Here is a 20,934-nt window from a genome sequence, read left to right as displayed (position 1 = left end):
ACACTTGTTGTTCTTCTTTCGGCTTTTCCCAGTTACGGGTCGCCACAGCGGAATTCTGGACCGCTAATGATTGGCAGTAGATTTTTTTACAGGTGCCGAGGTGCCAGCTCGACGCCCAACCTTCAACGAAGGCACGCCCATTTTACGCATATCTTTTGAACGCCACTCAACCACAGGGAGGACATGCAGACTCCACACAGAAGATGCTCCAGCCGAGAATCGAATGGGGGAACCTCTTGCTGTGAGGCAACAACGCTACCGCTGCACCACCGCGGCTTAACATAGCATGTATTACATTACATTACTCTACTCTTTCTAAATTAACCTTAAAGAGCACATGAATAAGAATTTCTATTTTTAAATTATTACTATTTTTAAATTCTGATTTTGAATCAATATTAGCCTATCTGTAAATGTTCTTACTGTGGTCTCAACTGATTTTTTATGAGATGATCTCACATTCCCCAGAAGCACGACAGCTCCCTTCCTAGTTAAATATAGTTAAGCTGTGGGTCTTGATGATGTGGTCATATAGCTGATTTCCTTTCCTGCATTTTGCAGCCAAGATAAGTTGAAGCACTTGTTTTTCTTGAGACAATCCAAATCATATTGATACTTGTCTTTTTGTTCGTTTTAAGAAAATAAGTGGCTGACACAAAGGAGCAGCTCATAAAACTGGGTCCAATCCAAAAGACCTGAAACTGAGAACAAGTCTTTCATAATCAGGGCAGACATACATCAGAGGAAGTCATACACTGACAGCAACTCTTCTGGAATCTAGCCCATGCTAGTTATTTTTTGAGGTAATATGAATTTATTTTGAAATGTTTTTGATCGCATTTTTATTATATATTAGTAAAAAAAATAAGCATTTGATAAAAAGGAAACTGTATTTTATTCTACTGAAAAGGAAGTAAGTGGTTAACACACAGGAACAACCCAAAATGTTGAGCTTACACTTTGGGGTAGTGTAAATCTGTTTTGCATTGCTTTGTTGTACTTTTTATTTTATTGAAAGAAAATAAGCCACTGACACAAATGCTACTCAAAACATGCTGGCTCCCATTTCCAGTAAAGAATTCACTCAGTCAGCTGTAACCTAATCAGCTGTTTTAATTTATTTCTTTTTCGTATCTAAGCAAGTGGATGGTTGCTGAAGAGCACAATTTTGTTTTACCAGTCAGCAACAAGGCTGAAATGGAAGATGCATGTGATCTTCAGTTTCAGCCCTCTTGTATATATATTACATCACTGCACTAAGTATATCATGTTTTTATTTGTTTTTTACACTAGAATAATACTTGTACATATATTCACAAGATATTTAATGAATGCAACATTTCAATCTTCAGTATCACAGTCAAGGCTCAAACTGCACATATAATTGTCTGGTTTCTACAATGGTTTTCATATCTGGAGTATTTAACATGATTGCATTCTCAGGAAATCTGATCTTCCTTTTGGGAGAATTGTTCGTGCACTACAGCTTTACCTGAAGATATGACTTGAGAAGTCTCTCTCGCTCTCTGCATATCTTAAGTACAATTTCTAAACAGTACTGCTTGTCCTTCTTTCCTAGACTCTGATGCATTTGTCTTATACAAATGTCTGTGATTCCTTTTACACAGCTTTCTGGTTTCTCCAGGGGCAATACAAGGCCAGGTTTCAGTTACCTTACAAGATACTTCAGCTTCAAGCTGCTAAACTTCCCATGGCTTTACATTCTCACTTTATCTCTAAGCTGTTAATATTGTGTTTTTTTTTCTGCAGGTTCTATCAAAGTCCTTCTGCCTCTTCTGTCTTCTTTCCAGCATTTCCTACATTTTATGTTGATTTTCAGACATTGGTGATGTAGGTGAATTAGGTAAACAATTTTCTGCCCATTAACAATTGAAATAGTGACAGACAGAAATCCTGGCTACTTCTATATTTTCAAATAGGGAGATGAAAACTGTGAACACTTTTTTTCTGCAGCCCCTTCTCATGAGATTGATTACTGTATGAATATCTCTTTTCACTTGCTCAGTGATGTGTGGACAATGTGAACTAGACATTATGTGCCTGAAATTCCACTCATGCAAAATTCTTCTCTATTTTTTCTTCATTTTTGCATTGTGGGTGATATCCAATGAGACAATATCAGGTATTCCTTTCTGGAGACTATAGACTTTGGTGGACTTGTCGAACCTATTAGTATGATTATCGCAAGTGACTTGCAAAACTAATTTATATATGCAAGTCATACCATTTTGTTAGATTGGAACTAATCAATGCCAACTCAGACAATTTGATGATTCAATATTGCATAAGCTAGCAACTTTTCTTTTGGGTTGCTTTTTATGTTAACCATTTCAGATGAGATAGCTATGCACTGCGTTGTGTATATGAATTGACAGCCCTAGTCATTACACTATACTTCTTGTTCTTTCATTGCACATTTCCCAAATGTGACTGGAGTATCCTCTCAAGCTGATGTTTTCTCAGTTGACTAGGAAGCATTACTGTGTCAGCATTGAACATTAAGTACTGGACACCATTGACTGCTTCAACAAAAGACTGATTTCTTTCCTTACTGAAGACAATTACTCAAGCAAGCCCTTCTCTACAAAAAATCTTTCAAAAGTTCCATTAACAAGCCAGCGTTGGCACAGTTTTAAAATTCTTTCTATTGTGTTGTTGGTAACTGTAGTATTACTTTATGAATCGCTAGTGCTTTCTTCTAGCCATTTTTCATGCTTCTGTGGTAAAAATGCACTACTCAGCTTATCTGATACATGTACTTCCTTGTCTGGTTTGTATTCCTCTTTCAATTTATACATCTGTAGAGTAAGTAACATGCTGTGCAACCTAAGAAGGCACTTCTACAAAGAATTTAATTATTCCAGATGCAAATTTTGAGTTCCCCTTCTCACTTGACTCATTACATCAAAGTGATGCCTCCAGGTGCATCTGCAGTAAATCCTACTGATCCTCTAGCCATTACATAGTGCTTGTTCATATCTGCATCAATAATTCCAAAACCATGCTATGTACAAGGTTTTAAAAGATTTCATCTTAAATCTTACAATGGCAAACAACTGCATTAATATTTAACTTCTGTCTACTGCAGGTAGGGAGATATTAACTGTTATTTTTATAATATCAATTTATATAGACATAATTTTCACATTTTTCTAAATATCTCAACCAGGTAACACAGAGAGAACTCCTCAGCCTCTTATGAAAGCTATCAGCTACAGGAATAAAATGCTGCTGACCGTATGTATGTAACTTGAGTGGTTGCTGAGAAATTGTAAGTTGTTTACAAAATATTACAGACATAATAGTTACTGTGTTTACTGTGCATTATAAAATTCAGTTTAAGACCTAAAACCTAAAGAAAAGTACCACTATAAAAATAGTCTGTGCTGACGGGATTGCCATTTACACTTCTTTCAGAACCTCTGTGGTTCCAGAGATATCAACATTTGTTTGAAATGTGAGGACAAAATTTGATTCTGTCAGAAGGCTTAGGCTCCGCCCATTGGAAGTTACAGTGCAAACTTCCTGAGCTCCATTGGAGTGAATGAGTTAAGAACTACTCTCTGTTGTTGTTGTATCTTTCGGCTTTTCCCGGTTAGGGGTCGCCACAGCAGAACTCCGGTCTGCTAATGATTGGCAGTAGATTTTTTACGTACCAACTTGCCAGGCCTGACGCACAACCTTCAATGAAGGTACGCACATTCACATCCACACAGAAGACGCTTTAGCCGAGAATCGAACAGGGCAACGTCTTGCTGTGAGGAGACAACGCTACCACAGCACCACCACCGCAGCTAAGAACTACGCTCGGTCAGCTTTGAATACTAAGCCCTAGAAATACATTATTTCTTATTTGAAAGAATATTAATTCAACACCTATATCATGTGGAATGTCACACATCTAGCAGCCTAGGAACGTCTTGCATTTTAGAGCATTTTCTGAAAAATAAACCCAAAGTATACGATAAACAAACAATATTTTTGTGAATAATTGAAGTTATTAAGACTGATAGCAATGTTATCAGAGGAAGTATTCTTTACAGTGATAATAGTGAATTCATAGTCTTTCCATAAATACTGTAATATATTATAATAAACACAAATCTCAAATTATATATTTTTTTAAACCTGGACAAACACATTTTCATATCTTGAAAACTATCCAGCCTATACATATATTGTAAGAACAGTTTTGTTAACCAGACATAAGCTTTTAAGTGACTACAAGAAATTCCTCTTTAACAGTATGTTTATTGAGATATTTATAGAAATACAAAAACATATGCTGGCAATACAAATAATACTGTTTATTTCTCAAGATGTACAACTTGCAGTGCAAATATTAAAAACAGATTTCTTCAACAACATCTAAGGTTTCATCTAATGTCATGCACCAAGTTTGCAAGTTACTTCTTTTTGAAGTACTAAGTCAATATGGGAATACTGCTCATTTTCATGTTTATGAATGAACAGCTAGCAATATTTCCAGTATAGTGTGATATAAACAAGCATTTTTAGTGACTGTCGCATCTCCCACAATGAATTTTAATACCACACACCTCAAGTATCTCAGCTATGAACATATGGCCATAAATATGAAAATAAAAACAATAAATGGCAAACAAAGATTAATTTCTCTACCACAGGACAACCTAAACCAAGAATCTTAGTGTCATTTTTGTTAATAACTCCTGTCCCTTTCTAATGCTGCATACTATTAGCTGGTAAGTCACTCAGTTAAGAAGCCAGACCACCAAAAAGTTCTGGACACCATAAGGAGGTATGGATGTGAACTGGAAGTATACAAAACAGGTGTTTTGGGTTTGAGTGAGCTAAGACTGAATGTCTTTCCTAATGATGTTTTTTGCTCATGCCATCCATTTAGTGTAATATATACTAGCAATTCCATTTTCTTGTTCACTGAATTTTTTTTCCACATCCCAATTCAGCTGTTTACATTTTGCAAGATTATAGATGTGATCAAGCTTTTATATGGAACAGGAAAGATCACTAAAAGAATGATGCATTAAATGGAGCCAATAAATCATCATGTTAACATCAACACGATACTGAGTCTTTAAACAGGGTACTAGAAGAACAATGGATACAGATGTGCCAGTCTCAGATAATTATTTTTTCAGAGACGGAATGTTTTCCATGAAGTAGTTCATTGAGCCCCCATTCTGATAATATTCATTTTGATGATGGAAGACAACAGGGATATAATGCAGTCTGACTAGTAATCAAGGAAACACAAATTGCTGTTGAAGACAAAGGAAGAAAAGACACTGAATGGATAAAGACATGTTTTACAAGAAATATCTGAATTCTGTATCTTTGTTCCTTCCGGTTACTTTCTGACCTACAATCTATCAAGCTGTTTTATTTTAATAAGAACTACTGTTGTTCCAAGTAATCTTGTCAAAATGCTTCAGGTAAAAACAGAATGCTACCATCTAGTTTTAGGTTTGTTACCTTTTTACTACTTTTTTTTGTAAAGCTGTTAGGCTTATTAAAATAATGCTGTTAGAATACAAAATTATTATTTTCTACCTAGTAATACTGATATATCTGACATCAAAGTACATAAACATTTATTTTCATTTTTAAAACAAGATACCTCTGGATATGCACACATATGTATCTATACTCCTACCAAATACTGTCAAATATACCTTTAGTTGCTTTCTGGTTACTCAATGCAACTTGTTTGATTAAGCAGATGGTTGGCAGATGTAGAAGATTCCACAGATCTCTGGTTTGGGGAATATGTCCTTTCCACAATATGTTGTGATTTCAAAGCTAGTATATATAACTAGTGAGAGGTGTGTTGGGGGGGGGGGGGGCTTTCTCCCTGCAAATGTTTTTTATTTGTATTTTAATTATGCATGTGCCAAGGTTATAGCTTAGCATTAATATTTGGTTCTGTTGACTGTTTCAAGTAGACACACACACACAACACACACATATATATAGATAACCATACACATATACATACAGAAGAAATAATATATGTTTAGTTGCTTATACTTAATATATCATACAGTTTATATATATGTTATTTATTTGCTTATATTTAGTCCAGCTTTTTGTGTTCTTAAGGAATTTAGCACACCAAAATGTCTCTGAAGAACTTCTTTACATTCCCACAATTTCCTGTTTATCGCATCAGTAATGCTGCCGATCCACCTCAGCCAATGCCACCCACTTTTTCTTTTGCCTTTGATCTTTCCTAGCTTTAGTGTCTCCTCTAGCAGATCCTGTCTTTGTTATTATATGGCAAAAGAATATGAGTTTTAGTTTTACTCTCAGACATTCCAATGAACAATCTGGGTTTATTTCTTTACTGACCAATTTGATCTTCATGCCAGAATTTTCAAAAGTATTTTTTCAATTCCACAGTTGAAAAGCACTAACTTATAACTAACATGGAAAAATTCTACTAGTCAGTGATTTGCCTCATTTTGTACTCCCAAGATCCAAAAACCTTAATTATAGGTCAACCTTCACAGCCACACATTATCACTAGGGAAACAATTGTTTTGTCTGTTTGATTCTTTGTTGACAATGTGATGTCTTTGCTCTTTACAATCTTATCTAGAATCTTCTTTCAAACAGCAAGCATTTTTAACTTCAAGACTACAATTCTCACTTGCAGAAATCTTTTGAGTCAAGAAAAATAAAATTTTACAAACTTCACTTCTTCCCCTTTTATTTATAAAGCACTGATAATGCCAGAACCCTTTTTTATATTCTGCAGTAAGCCAGCTTTTGTACTTTCTATTTTCTCTTTCATCAACGTGCTCTTCAACTCTTCCTCATTCTCAGTGATCAGAATGGAATCATTGGCATATATGTAGTCGTTAATATTTCTCCCAGCAACTTGGCTTCTAGTACCTGTTTGTTTAACACAGCATTTCACATGACATATTCAACATATAAATGAATAAGTAGTGTTACAACCTATAGTCTTGTACTCTTTAACCAATCTGGAAAACATTAGTTACTCCATGTTCACTTTGGACTGCTGCTTAATGTTATGCATTTAGCTTCCTCATTAGGCCAATAACATAAACTCATGTCCCCATTACTCTAAGAACCTGCCAATTTGTTCTGGTCTAGACAGTCAAAGACTTTAAAGCAGACAATAAAACAGACGCAGATATTTCTCTAGAACTCCACCGGATTTTATTCTATCCAAAAGATCTCTGACTCCTCTAACTTTTCTACAACAAGCTTGTACATCTGGCAGTTCTAGGTCCATATATTGCTGGAGTCTTGCTTGCTGGATCTTGAACATTATCACTCTAGCATGTGAAAAAGTGCAATTGTTTGATAATTTGAGCACTCTTTAGTATTATTCTTTTTTTGGGAATGAAATATGACCTGATCTTTTCCAATGCAATGGTCACTGTTGTGTTTTCCAAATGTGTTGGTGAATTCCAAGCAGCACTATAACAGCATCAGTTTGCAGTATTTTAATGAAGTCAGCTGGAATTCTATCACTTCCTGCAGCCTCGTTCTTAGCCAGACCTTCAAGAGCTTATTTAACTTTGCTCTATAAGACGTCTGGCCCTGGATCAGAGAATATACCATTTAATGTATTATCAGTGGTGTCGGTATTCTCCTTATATAGTTCTTATGTACATTCTTGTCAGCTCTTTTTAATATCTTCTGCTTCTGAGAGGTATGTCCTGTCTTTATTTTTTTAATACCCATTTCTACTTGGCTATTTCCTTACTATCTCAAGTCTTCTTGAAAAAACAAATTCTTGTCTTTGTCTTCTGTAATTCTCCGCACAGTTCATTTAAACTCTCCTCTTTCTTATTCTCAGCAACTCTACATTCAATTAGATGTATTTTTCCTGTCACCACTGTCTTTTGTTCTTCTTTCTTCAGCCACCTGTAAAGCATACACAGATGGCCAGTTTGCCTTCTTAATCTTATTTCTGTCTGAAATATTTTTGATGCCACCTTCTGGACATTATTAGAAACTCCTGCCATAGTTCTTACAGTGCTCATTCAACAGGGTCTAATCCCTTAAATACATTCTTCATCTCTACTGTATATTTACCTGGATTATTTTTAAACACTTTTACTGAATTATCACTTGTGACATAGACAAACTTACATTTATACAAAAGTAAACAAACCATATTAACAAGTTCACATTTACAAACATTGTATATCACCTATATTTGTTTATACAGTATAATCAATCCAACATTACAAACATTACTCAGTTATTGCCTTCTCTGAAACCTCATTCCTCTTCCAAAACATTGTTCTGCATTGTACTGTCCACACAATTTTCTTTTTTCCCCATGTATTTTGCTCTTACCCTTTTCTAATCATCTAATTTCCTGCTCTTTTATTTCTGCTGCAACATTTACCACTTCTAGTACAGTTGGTTTAGACTTTGATTTCCATCTTCTACTAATTGCTTATTTGGCTGGTACTACAATTAAACTTAAGGAGGACTTACGATTTCTACATAATTTAGATCCTGCATCCCAGCTCAAAAAATCATTTCCTTAGTTACACTCATTTGCTCACCTAGTATTTATGACAGAGTACTCTGCGGAGAATTTTTAAAGTCTGCCAGCTTATCACACTCTGAAAATATATGCTCCCAGTTATTTCTTTCTTCCCCATCACACCTCCAACATTTGACATCTACCTGAGGAAAAATTCTTTGGAGTTTGCTTTGGGTATAAAAGTACCTATGCAACACATTCCAGAAAAAATCCTACATCATCTTGAATTTGTTGCATATTTAGGAGACATACATATGTCCTCCCATTGTTTCTTTGTGAATTATTTATCCAGTCTCTCTTGTCAATCTTTCTGACCACCTCTGATTGATACCCATAGTTACTGTGCAATGTTTTATACATCCTACTAATTATCCACTTAGCAGCTTCTATTCTAGATTCAACTAAACACTCAACCAGTCTAGGTATTTCACTTAGGCTCCCTCTGTCTCTTTGCCTATACTCTGATGTCAATTCCAGATAGGGAAGGTAGTCCAAATGTCTTATTGGCCTCTTCCCATTCTATTACCTTTCCCACACTAATTATTTGTTCCTAATACCTTGGTTCCTTTGCCAGATTCTTCCAGTAAATTCCAGCCCCCTCTTACCTGTTCTCTGTACCCCCAATTGCAGTCATCCCTACTGGCAAAATCTCCTTTCTCCATTCCCATGTTGGCATAGTTCTCAGAAAACTTTCTGCTACTTTATGAATATAATATTCAGTATGATTGTTACTCTTCTTGAGGATCTGCATCCAAAATCCAACTCTCTACTTATTTGTTCAATTTGCCCCATTTCTTCATTATCACGCTCCACGTCAAAGTGCAGTGTTCAGCTTGTATTATGTATAAAAGCCTTAACTGTGTGTCTCTAAAATATCCCATCAAAACAGGTAATCCTAAGCCAGCTTTTTTCTACTGGAAGGATCATCTCATCCCACTGGACTCTTCCCCTATTCACCTCCCAGATAAAATCCTTCAACTCTTTATTAATTACTACCTACAACTTCTCCTCTGGTTAATAAAAATATGCCTAACCTGTGTACAAAACTAAAAAAATACTGCTTGCATTTTCCTATACATATACAAGAGCTTCCACTTTTTCAGTTTTTATATTATCTTTTCTGCAGTCACTTCTCACATATCCTCAGCTGCCATAATAGAATCCTTTTTAACTCATACTCCTAAATACTTCATTTTATCATGTCTCCATAAATATGATTATTGCTGAACCAATTCATATATGGGGACATAGTTTAGAGCTATAGCCTTTGTTTTATCTTCATCCATTTTATATCCTGAAAAAATGTGAAACGGTCTCAGAATGTTCCACAACACTGAGATGTCCTTTCCTGGTTTTATCAGGTACAAAATAATATAGTCTGCAAACAAAACCAACTTTTCTTGATTACCATATCAATTATATCCTTGCATTTTCTGTGTCCCTTATCTTCTAACTGTTCTAAATATAACTCCAACAACAAAGGGGAAAGAGGACATACCTGTCTGGGTCCTCTATTCAGACACAACTTATCAGACAGGAACCCTCCTACTTTGATTTTTGCCTCTGATCCCTCCTATAGCCTCCTAATAAACCTTATTATTGTACCAGGGAATGCAAATGCTTCCATTGCCCTACTCATAAAATCACATCTTGCTCTGCTGAATGCTTTTTCTGCATTAACGTCCACCAACAACAGCAGTATTTTCTTATATTCTGCTCACCTCTGGATCATTATTGTTCTAACTCTTTATGCTAAACGTTTTTATGCTCTAGAGTTATTATTATCAAATATTATTATTATCATCAAAACAGAAATCTTTCTAAGCTCATGCAGATTGTCCAGGTACTCCCTAATTTTCTCTTCAGCACTCTGTAGTCGCACCACTTCTTGTAATGTGATTGTGATGCCCCTGCACTTTCCCAGTAATGAAGGAGCCTCAATCTTCACCTCTAACACCAGTGAGGGATGTGCACATTGGGAGGATGGCAAGTACACACACAGTAAAGTACAATTTCCCTTAAGAGTACAAAGAAATCACAGTCAGTCAGGGGCTGTTTTCTCTCTTTCTCTCTCTCTCTCTCTCTCCAGATCCCCAATAAGACTCCTTACTGGCACAGCTATAGGGATAAGATCTCAGCCAAGTGGTCAAGCCAAAACCTCCAGCATCCTCTCTGTCCAACTAGTGCTTCATGTCCCTGCCCAAGTAGATGACCAACACACACTTTGAGATTTGATTTATATACAAATACACATACACTCCTGGGGAAGGCTGGCACAGGTTTACTAGCTATGTCCAGTTCTGCCCAGACTATAAGGTAGTAATCACTGCCATCAACCACCCTTACTTATCAGCTACTATAAGGCCTTTTCTAAAGGGTGACCAATTCTACTGTGTAATGTTACTATTATCCAAATGGCAAGTGTGACCAACAGCAAGGCTATTTAGGAGTGGCCTATACAGTGTCACCAAATAAATATGCAAGTACTCCAAGAACTTAAATATCTCTACACAAACCAGCCACAATTAAAATGTTTAAATATATTTAATAATAAATACTAAAAGCACAAGACAATACTCAATAACTCAAGACAGCGACAACAGAGCTCAGAATCACAGGAAATACTTAAAAAAAAACATTGCAGGACAGTGTCACATAAATACAGAAAACATCTAAACTAATCTTTACCGTATTCCTATGTCTAAGAGATACTATACCCTAAATGACTTACTTACAGACCCAGGCAAATATAGATGAGAAGTGCTGATGAGAGGGTGTTTCTAGGTCAAAACACAAATACAAAATGCCCAAACTCACTCTGAGAGAGGGTTCTTAAATTAATAACACACATTACGGCTGGGTTAGCTAGATGACATCAGTATTTGACACCTCTGCTTTCAGTTCCCAGGCTAACAGAAACTTAAAATTTAGCACCTCTGTGTCAAAAATACTTATATTTTAGAAGTTTCCCTAGAACTGGAAGTCGTAAAACAGTTAAATACTTTTACCTTTGAAACCTGTAATTATTTCTGTTTCCAGGCAATAGAAAGAATTTCTAGCTGCAGACATTCTGTCTCCTAGCTGAGATAAACACCATCATAAGCAATTCACTTATTTTCTTACAGTTTGCAAGTTAACTCAGTTATTTTCCAGTAGGGTACACTGTGGTTACATTCTTGAAGCTCAGCACATAACATACAGTTTAACATAACATATAGTTTTCTTACATTTGTAAGACAAGCATACAAACCATATAACTATTCACAAATAACAAAATTATTTACAAAATTCTAGCTAGCTGGGCTGGTAGCCTTCACATTGAGATTCCCTTTATTCTGCAATACTTTAACCTTTGTTAGTCCCTCTAAATAATTATTGTTACTTCTTAACCATACCTCTTTTTCTTTTATTTCTACCCTATTTTTTAATCTCTACTTTCACTTTATAACACTCATTAGCTATTACTTCTGGAGTACTTTCTATCTCTCATAATAACTCTTGAATCATTTCCACTACCCTTTCCTTAAATTCCTCTCTGTTTAACAGGTAGGTGGGGAAGTGCCAGTGTTTTATCCTTACTTCATTACCATGCAGTTTATCTTAGATATTATTGGTACATGAAATGGAATAGTTATTGGATATGTGTTAAAGCTCTAAATTAAATGTACATGTTCCTGTGAGATATCATTTTTATCTAGTCTAGCCCAGTTATTGTACCTTGGGGAATAATATGTAAAGTTGTTCTGAGTTTCTATTACTGAATTCATGTCTTCTGTACCAAATATTTTCTTAAATATCTTTAGAAATCTACCCTCCTTTGTTGTATGTTCTCTTCTACGCACCCAGATACATCCTTATTGTTGCAAACTGATTCCATTCCCCAAGTAAAAGTAATATTCCCTGCTGAAAGTTGATTACTTCTCTCAAAATGTTCTTAAGCTCCATAATAGCAGTTTTAGGTGAAATATAAATCCATGCCAGTGTAATCCACATCCCTTGTCAGTAGCCCCCCCTACTACCACAAATCTACCATTATTACCTTTCTTTCTCTTCTATCACTACTGGAGCTGCTCCAGCTAGTCTGTTTCAGAAAACTGAGATAGAACCTGCATAAGAAAACAAGTTTCAGCACTTCCTTGGCCTTTCAGCAATCTGAAAATCACTCTGCCTTTCATGAGCATTCATGTTTTCAAGCTTCCACTATCAGTTAGCATATTCTTTAAAAGAATCACCTTCCTGAAGTCAACTCAACATTCTTTGCTATACATTACTACATACCTTGTTTAAATTCTTATATTAGCTCGTCTCCACTAATATAATTCCCTAGTACTTTCTAAAAAGTGGTTATGAAATTTGCTTCTTAAATGAGCATATATTGCTGGGTTTTAATTCAACACACTTCAAAGCACTCAAACTTCCTTGCACTACAAAGTCCTCACTGTACATGTAGGGTTAGTAGGCTTAAAGGTATAAATATCCTTGGTAACCATTGATGTTGAAAGAAACTGCATTTATTTCCTATATCAGCACTCTAAACCATGCCTGTTTTCAGTGAAAACCTGAATAATGCTACATGGCGGACTGCTACCATCTACCAGATTCTTTAGTATTTCTGCATGCATCCTATCAAATTTGATAAAGCTATATATTTTTTTCTCAGTATAAAGACCTTGCCAAATTGTGTGAAGATATTATTATGATCTCTCACACTTGACAAAGTAGCAAAAAAATACTTAAAAGACTCACAGGTGTATGGCTATCAGCATGAACATTTACCTTTTCTGTAATGATGCGATCCACACATTCTTTCCCAGTCAGTGGCAGAGAACACTTATCCAAAATTTTGTGTACTCCTCCCTGCAACAGAACAGAAATGACACAACAAACAGTCTCAGTATGAATTAGAAAAATACTTATCCTGAACAGCTCAATGTGAACAAAATGAAACATCTGTTATCGATAATTCATAATCAAAGCTTTTTACTCCAGTATTATATGAGGTTTATTTTTTCTTTCTTACATAATAAAATTGCATTTTCTTATCTTGAATATATATTAAAGATTCCTTAAATAAGGAATATTATGCACCTAAAAGAACTGTTTATCTTTTAGAATCTCTGTATCAAAATGTACTGCTTCTAGGTACAAACAACATATGAAGAATCATATGACAAATAACCAGTCAAGTGCTGTGGCAAAAGGCAGTAATCCAGGGAATAGCTTTTATCATTAAATTTAACTTCTGATCCCCAACAGTGTAGTTTCTGTACTCACAGAAATCATCTGCATAAACCTAATGAGTTATAGCAGATACCAAATACTCAAGCATCATTTTTCCAAATGAACTTAGCAGAAGGAATTGGAGACTACTACACAAGTTAGCTGAAGTAACTTCTGAGAACAAAGGGAGGAAAATAAAAGTAATCTTGAAGATATTCTGAAAAAAATGATTTATAAAAGTAATCTTGATGTGCGAAGACCTGATGAGGCAGGGTGGGTGTGAGCAGACCACAATGGCTCACCCATCTTTGAGAGAAGGAGGTGATGAAATTCACTGCACTTCCAATACCAAATGGAGAGAGAGAGAAAGGATTGTGCGCCAGAGATATGCCTTTGGCACTGATAAGTGAATTCCATATGGTAGCCTTCATGTAACATGTAAAAGAATGCTTGTCTTCACAAAGAGAAGCATAACAGGCCCTTGCATCTGCAGGTACACATGCCAGCATACTTAGGGAGAGGATAGAATCAGAAAACAGAAAATCCATCATGGCTGTCAGAATGGTGAATGCTTCATGACTTTCTTTTCTGGGCATTATCAAGGTGAGTATTTGATGGTCAACAGACAAATGGCTAAAATAATAATAAAAAAATAAATATTTCAGTAATAACGTGATTTTCTCAGTTTCAATAAATTATCTTCAGCATACAATTAAACATAGCTAAAGGATATGTACAAAATGATGAGATAAGAAACAACCGTTTGAAATCTCAGCACTCAGTTTACCGAGTACCAAAATATGGAAGTAATGTCTGAAAATATGGACTTGCATATAATTAGTAAGAAACTGCCATTTGTTTTAATAGTCACACTTCAAAAATTGTATCAGTGGTAGTTTTGTAGGATGGTTATAACATGCAAGTTACTGTTTTTTATAGATCTCTGGAAATTAAAAATAAAGATGTAAGGAAATTGATCAGTCAGTAGTAGTGAATATATCATGAGTGGAGATTTAAATTTGTCTCATATAAACTTGCGGAAAATGTTGGCCTCCGATAAAGAGAACATATACTTTAAAATCGCTTATAATGGAACCCTAAATGAAGCTAAATGAGACAGACATACTTTAGATGATGTTTTATCTACCCTTAATATTCCAGTATCAGGCATCCAGATAAAATTATTCATTGTTCTATAAAGGTGAACTACAGAAATTGTATGGAACAGATAAAACATTATATGACAGATAACTTTATTAAGAATGTAGTGTAAAACAGTAGTTGTGGGAGGATTTTAAGGGACAGTCTATCCAAGAAATATTGAATATTTTGTATAGAAAGACAAATTTTGGTAATAAGTACTGAAGAATATAAAAAATTGTCAGAAAGGTTTGGAAATCAATCAGGAGTGCAAAAAGACATTGCGGTGAAAATTAGGGATACAGTGGTTGACAAGAAAAATTCTTCTACTGATATGTAAAATAACGTCACAAAGTCAAATTTTTGTTATCTGGATTAGTATGGGGGATTATATAATTAGTGCACCTCCAGAAATGGCAGATTATTTTGCAAAATATTTTGCAAAGATTGCATAGGATACCAAACATAGTTTGAGGCCGGAGGTAGTCTTATCGATCCATTCAGTGTCGTTTAATCTTGGAAGATATGACTGGGAAATCATTGCAGGACATAAGGAAAGACACAGCCCCTGCAAGCATTAAGGACAGTTTTGTTGAATGACTAGCTCTGCTTTTTCAAAAATCATTGTTAAATGGAGTGGTCCCGAGGCAATGGAAATTCACAAACATTATTCAAATACATAAAGGAGGAAGTTTTAATGCAATCACGTTTAGACTCATTAGTCTAATGAACTAGACTGAATATCATGTAATGAAGTAAACAAGTTTTACTGTGATATTCCTCACCATGGATGTACAAAGGGTAGATCTCCTACAGCAAATCTAATATGTTTTTTTTACTCAGAGGTGGTTCATGCCATTGATAATAAACTTTGAGATGACATCACTTATTTAGACTTAACAAAGGCCTTTTTTCAGTGCTGCATAGGGTAGTTATTGAGGTTGTAAAAAATGGGGATTTGGACAGCATGATGTCAGACAGATAGAAACCCAAATGACTGGCAGAACAGCCAAGGTTTGTGCACCTGGTTATCACATCTTGTGATGTCACATCTTATGATGAAGTGAAAATAGCTGGATCTGTTTGATCATTATATGACCAAGTAGAAGCTCCATAGTTAACTAGATAAACTAACTGAATGGGTACAACTAAGTAACATTGAATTTAACACAAACAAATGTGAAATTCTTCACCTTGGTAAACTCAGTTTGAGGTTTCCACATTCCTTAGAGTCTACTTTAGGTAACATGAAGAATGTGCTGATTTAGGTACAGGACTGGATAAAAAATGACTTTCAGAGCACATGTAAATATTATAATGAAACGTTATAACATACTAAAAACTTTAAAACAAAAACATCTAAAGACTTTTAACATTTTAGGTGAAACTATAAACCTATAATTACACCTATTCTAGGGTATAGAAAAGCAAATTTAACTAAAGCAGCAAGGCAAACACAGACACCGATGAGACCAAAAAAAAAAAAAAAAAAGAATGCCAGAAAAAGTCAAAAGAAGCAGGACAAGAACACCAATATTAGTCCTCAAAAAAATATTGAAAGTATTTGGTTGATTATTCATCAAGTTCTGATGAAGTCTGCTCATATTTTAATAGACAAAAGCGCTTAACTTTTTTACTTTTCACGCTGCAATAACATATGAGTTGTAGACTGACATTAGTGTTCCTGTCCTGCTTCATTTGACATTTTTACTAGCATTACTTTTTTACAGAGTATGAAGATGGCTTTTGCATTTATTCATGAAATTTTACTGTTAGACTGGAAAGACTGCAAACATTTTTCACAAGGAGTGCTAAGCAGTAAATAATTTGTCATATGAGTACAGATTAAATAAAAAAGTTATGTTCTTACCATAACATTCCAACTGCGTTGTCCATCTTTATTCCATTAACTTCTGGGAACACAGTTCCAAGGCTTGGAACTGACTGTCTGTCTTCTTCTAGCTTGAGACTCCTGACATAAGCTCCTCCTCCCTACCCATAATGTCCAGCTCCCACACAGTACCTCAGATTAAGTTTGCCAACAATAATGTAATCGCTATCAAGCACTAACTATACTACAAAAAGATGCAGACCAAATGTGTATATACATCACACAAGTAAAGAACATCAGAACTCAACCAAAGGAATAAAAATTCCTTGTAACTTCTACTAGGCTTCTTGAAGAATTGGATAGTAGGAAGGGGGGGCGGGAAGGTTAATGGAATGAAGATGGACAGCAAAGATGGAACATTATCGTAAGAACATAACTTCTTTATCTGATGTTTTCCACTTCATTCCATTAACCTGTAGGAAAGAGTCCCCAACTACTATATTCCAGGGTGGCCATCAAGGAAGGATATACTGGAGTACAGCAGAACCAAAGGCACTTCTAATCCTGGATGTGATGTCCAATTTGTAATGCGTAACGAAAGTGTGGGGGTTTGACCAAGTAGCAACAGCACAAATGTCCTCAATAGAAAACCTAGACCAAAAAGCCTGAGACATGGTCATCGACCTTGTAGAATGAGCCCTTACCAGACCTTGTAAAGGAATACCCTTGAAAGAAGAAATAAATGTTATACAGTCCTTCAACCATCTCACTAAGGTAACGCTGGTAACTGCTCTAACATTCTTAGCATTCAAAAAGGAAACAAACAGCTGGTCACACTTCCTGAAGAGCTCAAGTTCTATGGATATAAAAAGGAAGCTGCCTATGACCATCAAGCAGATGTAAAGTGTACTCTTCCTTGTTTTGATATTCAGGAACAATGACTAGGAGAATGACTGATTAAAGTTACTCTGTTTAACCACCTTTGGTAAAAATGATGGATTAGTATGCAGTGTTACTCTGTCTTTATGGAAAATCAAATATAGAAATTTTGCAGAAAGGGCTTGGAGCGCAAACACTCTCCTGGCTGAAGTAATGGCTAAAAGAAGCAGGGTCTTCCAGGCAAGAAATTTCATATCCAAAGTGGTTGAAGGTTTGAAAGAGGGATGGACTAAAGCTTGTGGAATCATAGTAAGATCCCAAGGGGGAGTAGGATCTTTGACTGGTGGCCGGACGAGAAAAGTGCCCCTAAAAAAGGCTTTATACACTGACCAGCAACTCAAATTCACAAAGCACATATCAACAACCATCACTAAAGTCCACAAAAAGCTAGGTTCCCTGTATGGCTGTAAAAGTTATCTAACCACCGAATCTTGAATTACAATAGCCAGGACCCAACTCCTATCTACGCTACGTTATGCACCCTCAATTCTAAGTAATCTTTACAAAACTGACCTTAATAAACTTTCCATCTGTTACAATAAAATTGCTAGATTTGCTACCAGTGCTAACTCAAAATCCCACCACTGCCTTTCCCTAAATGCCTTGCACTGGCTTGAATTTCTAAACTTATTAAGGTACTGTGAGGATTGGGTGACGGTAGATGAAGGCTGCCAACCTAGCCAGATAGAATTTTGGAGATAATTCTGTCATCTGTAAATATTAATGTAAACTACAGGCTTGTGTCTTAAATGGTAAAAATAATGTTACATGTAGAACTGGAATAAATGCAACAACAGTGCACTCTACTGACCAAGTAAAGCATCTTGTGACCTTTTGATGTTAAAACTCGAAGCCAGTAAGTCTAGAGTGAGGCATCCTGCCTATTGTTTTAAGGCCAGAGTTAATGGCCAAAATTTGCATGCATAAATGTCCTTTATTGCTCTGGTTTCTGCCCAGAGGTGAAGAATGTAAATGTAGTTTCTGTCAGGAAAGTGTGAAGAATGATGTAATGTGAACCAGGAAGGTGATTTTAAAAAAAAGAATCAGAGAGCATTAAGCATTTTTGCCTTGACCATCCAACTAATCAGCACTGTCTTGCTCTATATGTAAGTTTATCTTAGACTTGTGTTTTCTCTTAGAAATAGCTAGAGACTAGAAAGATTAGACTGTTTTCTGTGATGTCACAACTGTACTACTGAAGTATTTTAAGTATTTCTCTGTGATCTCTGAACTCTTGACTAGCAGTGTGTAGCAAAACGTATTGTCTTGTGTTTTGACTATTTGCTATTAAATATTTTTAAACCCTTTCAACTGTGGCTGTTTTTGTAAAGATAATTTAATCTCTTTAGAGTACTTGCATGCCTTTGGTAAAATTGTACAAAGCCACTCCAATCACTTTAGCCCTGGGTTATACTACCAATTGGATAATAATACTGCACAGTAATAATTGGACACCCTTGTAAGAGCCTTTGAGTAGCTGATAAATATTAGTGGGTGGTGGCAGCTGGTACTACTGTATAGTCTGGGAAAAGGGGGCACAGCTGGAGAACCTGTGCCAGCCTTCTCCAGGAGTGTCTGTGTGGTTGTATAAACTCTTCTCGATGTGGATGTGTGGATGTGTGTGTGTGTGTGTGTGTGTGTGTGTGTGTGTGTGTGCGTGCATGCGTGTGTGTGTGTGTCAGCTAACTGGGCAAGGACATAAAGCACTGGTTGGACAGAAAGGGTGCTTTAGGTTTTAGCTTGCCCATTAGGTTGAAATCTGGACCCTATAGCTGTGCCAGTGGGGAGTCTTATTGGGGACCTGGAGAGCAAGGGAGCAACCAGCCCCAGACTGACTGTGATCTCTGTATGCTCTTAAGGGAAATTGCCCTTTACTGTGTGTATTTGTTATCCTTTCCTCCTATATGAGATGCCACTCAGTGGTGTTAGTGGTGAGGATTGAGGTTCCTTGATTGCTGGGCCAGGGCATGGGCATCACATATTAATTGTTTGGCAGTGGTGGGATATATTAACTGGTTGGCAAATACTAATTGGCTTCTAGTGGTGTGGGTAGAGTGAATTCCTGTAGCTGGTGTACAGTGAGCTTTGAGGGTGTTTTGTACTCTAAATCGGCCATGCAGTGAATACTCAGAGTTCAGATCACAATTGTTTTATTTCTTTTGTTAGCTTAGTTAATCAGGGTGAGCAGGCAGCATGTCAGCAGACGAGTATGGAAAGCCGACAAGGAGCCAGCTGGCAGAGATGTGCCAGGCTAGGGGATTGGTGCATGGAAACCTGGCTATGCCAGACCTGATTGCAGCCTTAGTTACAGCTGCATCAAAAAACAGAAACCAGGAGGACAATCAGACTGGCGTTGGAGATATAATACCCTCGGAAAATGGACAGCTCAACCTTTCTGCAGAGGACTTAAAAATCCATCTGGAGTTAAAGAGACTTGATTTGGTGGCCAGGCATGTGTAAAAAGAAGCAACTGAGAGTCTGAGGTGTCTAGAGAGTGAGGACAATGAGAAACTATGACGTTTACAGGCTGAGAAGAATGAGAGCGAAAAGAATCCAGCACCCTGAGCATGAGTAGCAAACAAAAAGTTTATTGTAAACTAAACCGGTTTCAGCAACTAGCTTTCTTCAGTGGCTAATTTTACAACATCACAATGAGTCATATATATAGGAAATATAAAGTAGGTGACCTGACATCACTTCCTGTATTCTCACAATATAGCCACAAAACTTAAAAAAATAAGAAATAAATTAATGTTTGACAGTAAATGTTTCCCAAAAATAAAACATTTATGTTTGAAAAATATATTATTTAGCTACAACCATCCATAATAAAATAATATGGAATACCATGTAAATGCTAGTAAATGTAATAACAAGCATTCAAAAAATTTTTGTAATTATTGACCAAAAAAATTACCAAAAAATCTTATAAACACAGAACCAATGTTAATATAATGTGATGAATCATTATAGTTTATCATTGAGACCTGGTGGGAATAAGCCACCTAATTTCACTATCCATTTGGTCTCTTTGTTATCCAATATTTTGTGCCATCTTGTTTTGTACATTCTGTTGCCAACAATTCTGTCAATACAAACAAAGGAAAAATGGGCCGTTTTATGTATAATGGAATGTTTAAATAATGCATTGGTTTGCCTGGCATTTCTGATATCCCCCAAATGTTCAGAAATGCGGATACGAAACTGTCTGGATGTTTGTCCAATATAAGGCCCTGCATGTGCACGT

The 20,934-nt window shown here is 36.0% G+C and overlaps 1 protein-coding gene across 1 annotated transcript in view; it reads right to left on the bottom strand.

Moving 5' to 3' along the window:
* The window catches only part of OXCT1 (3-oxoacid CoA-transferase 1), a 1,765,637-nt gene that overhangs the window by 140,206 nt on the left and 1,604,497 nt on the right, over positions 1–20,934 (bottom strand). Inside the window, exon 15 of the mRNA XM_044069775.1 lies at positions 13,334–13,414. Coding sequence (XP_043925710.1) covers positions 13,334–13,414 — 81 coding nt within the window. The remainder of the gene's footprint in view (positions 1–13,333; positions 13,415–20,934) is intronic.

Source organism: Protopterus annectens, chromosome 1.part0 (assembly GCF_019279795.1).
Source record: "Protopterus annectens isolate FY-2018-M chromosome 1.part0, PAN1.0, whole genome shotgun sequence".
Taxonomy (NCBI): domain Eukaryota; kingdom Metazoa; phylum Chordata; order Ceratodontiformes; family Protopteridae; genus Protopterus; species Protopterus annectens.
Note: the sequence above shows the minus strand (reverse complement) of the source record. Positions and strands in the feature narration are given on the sequence as shown.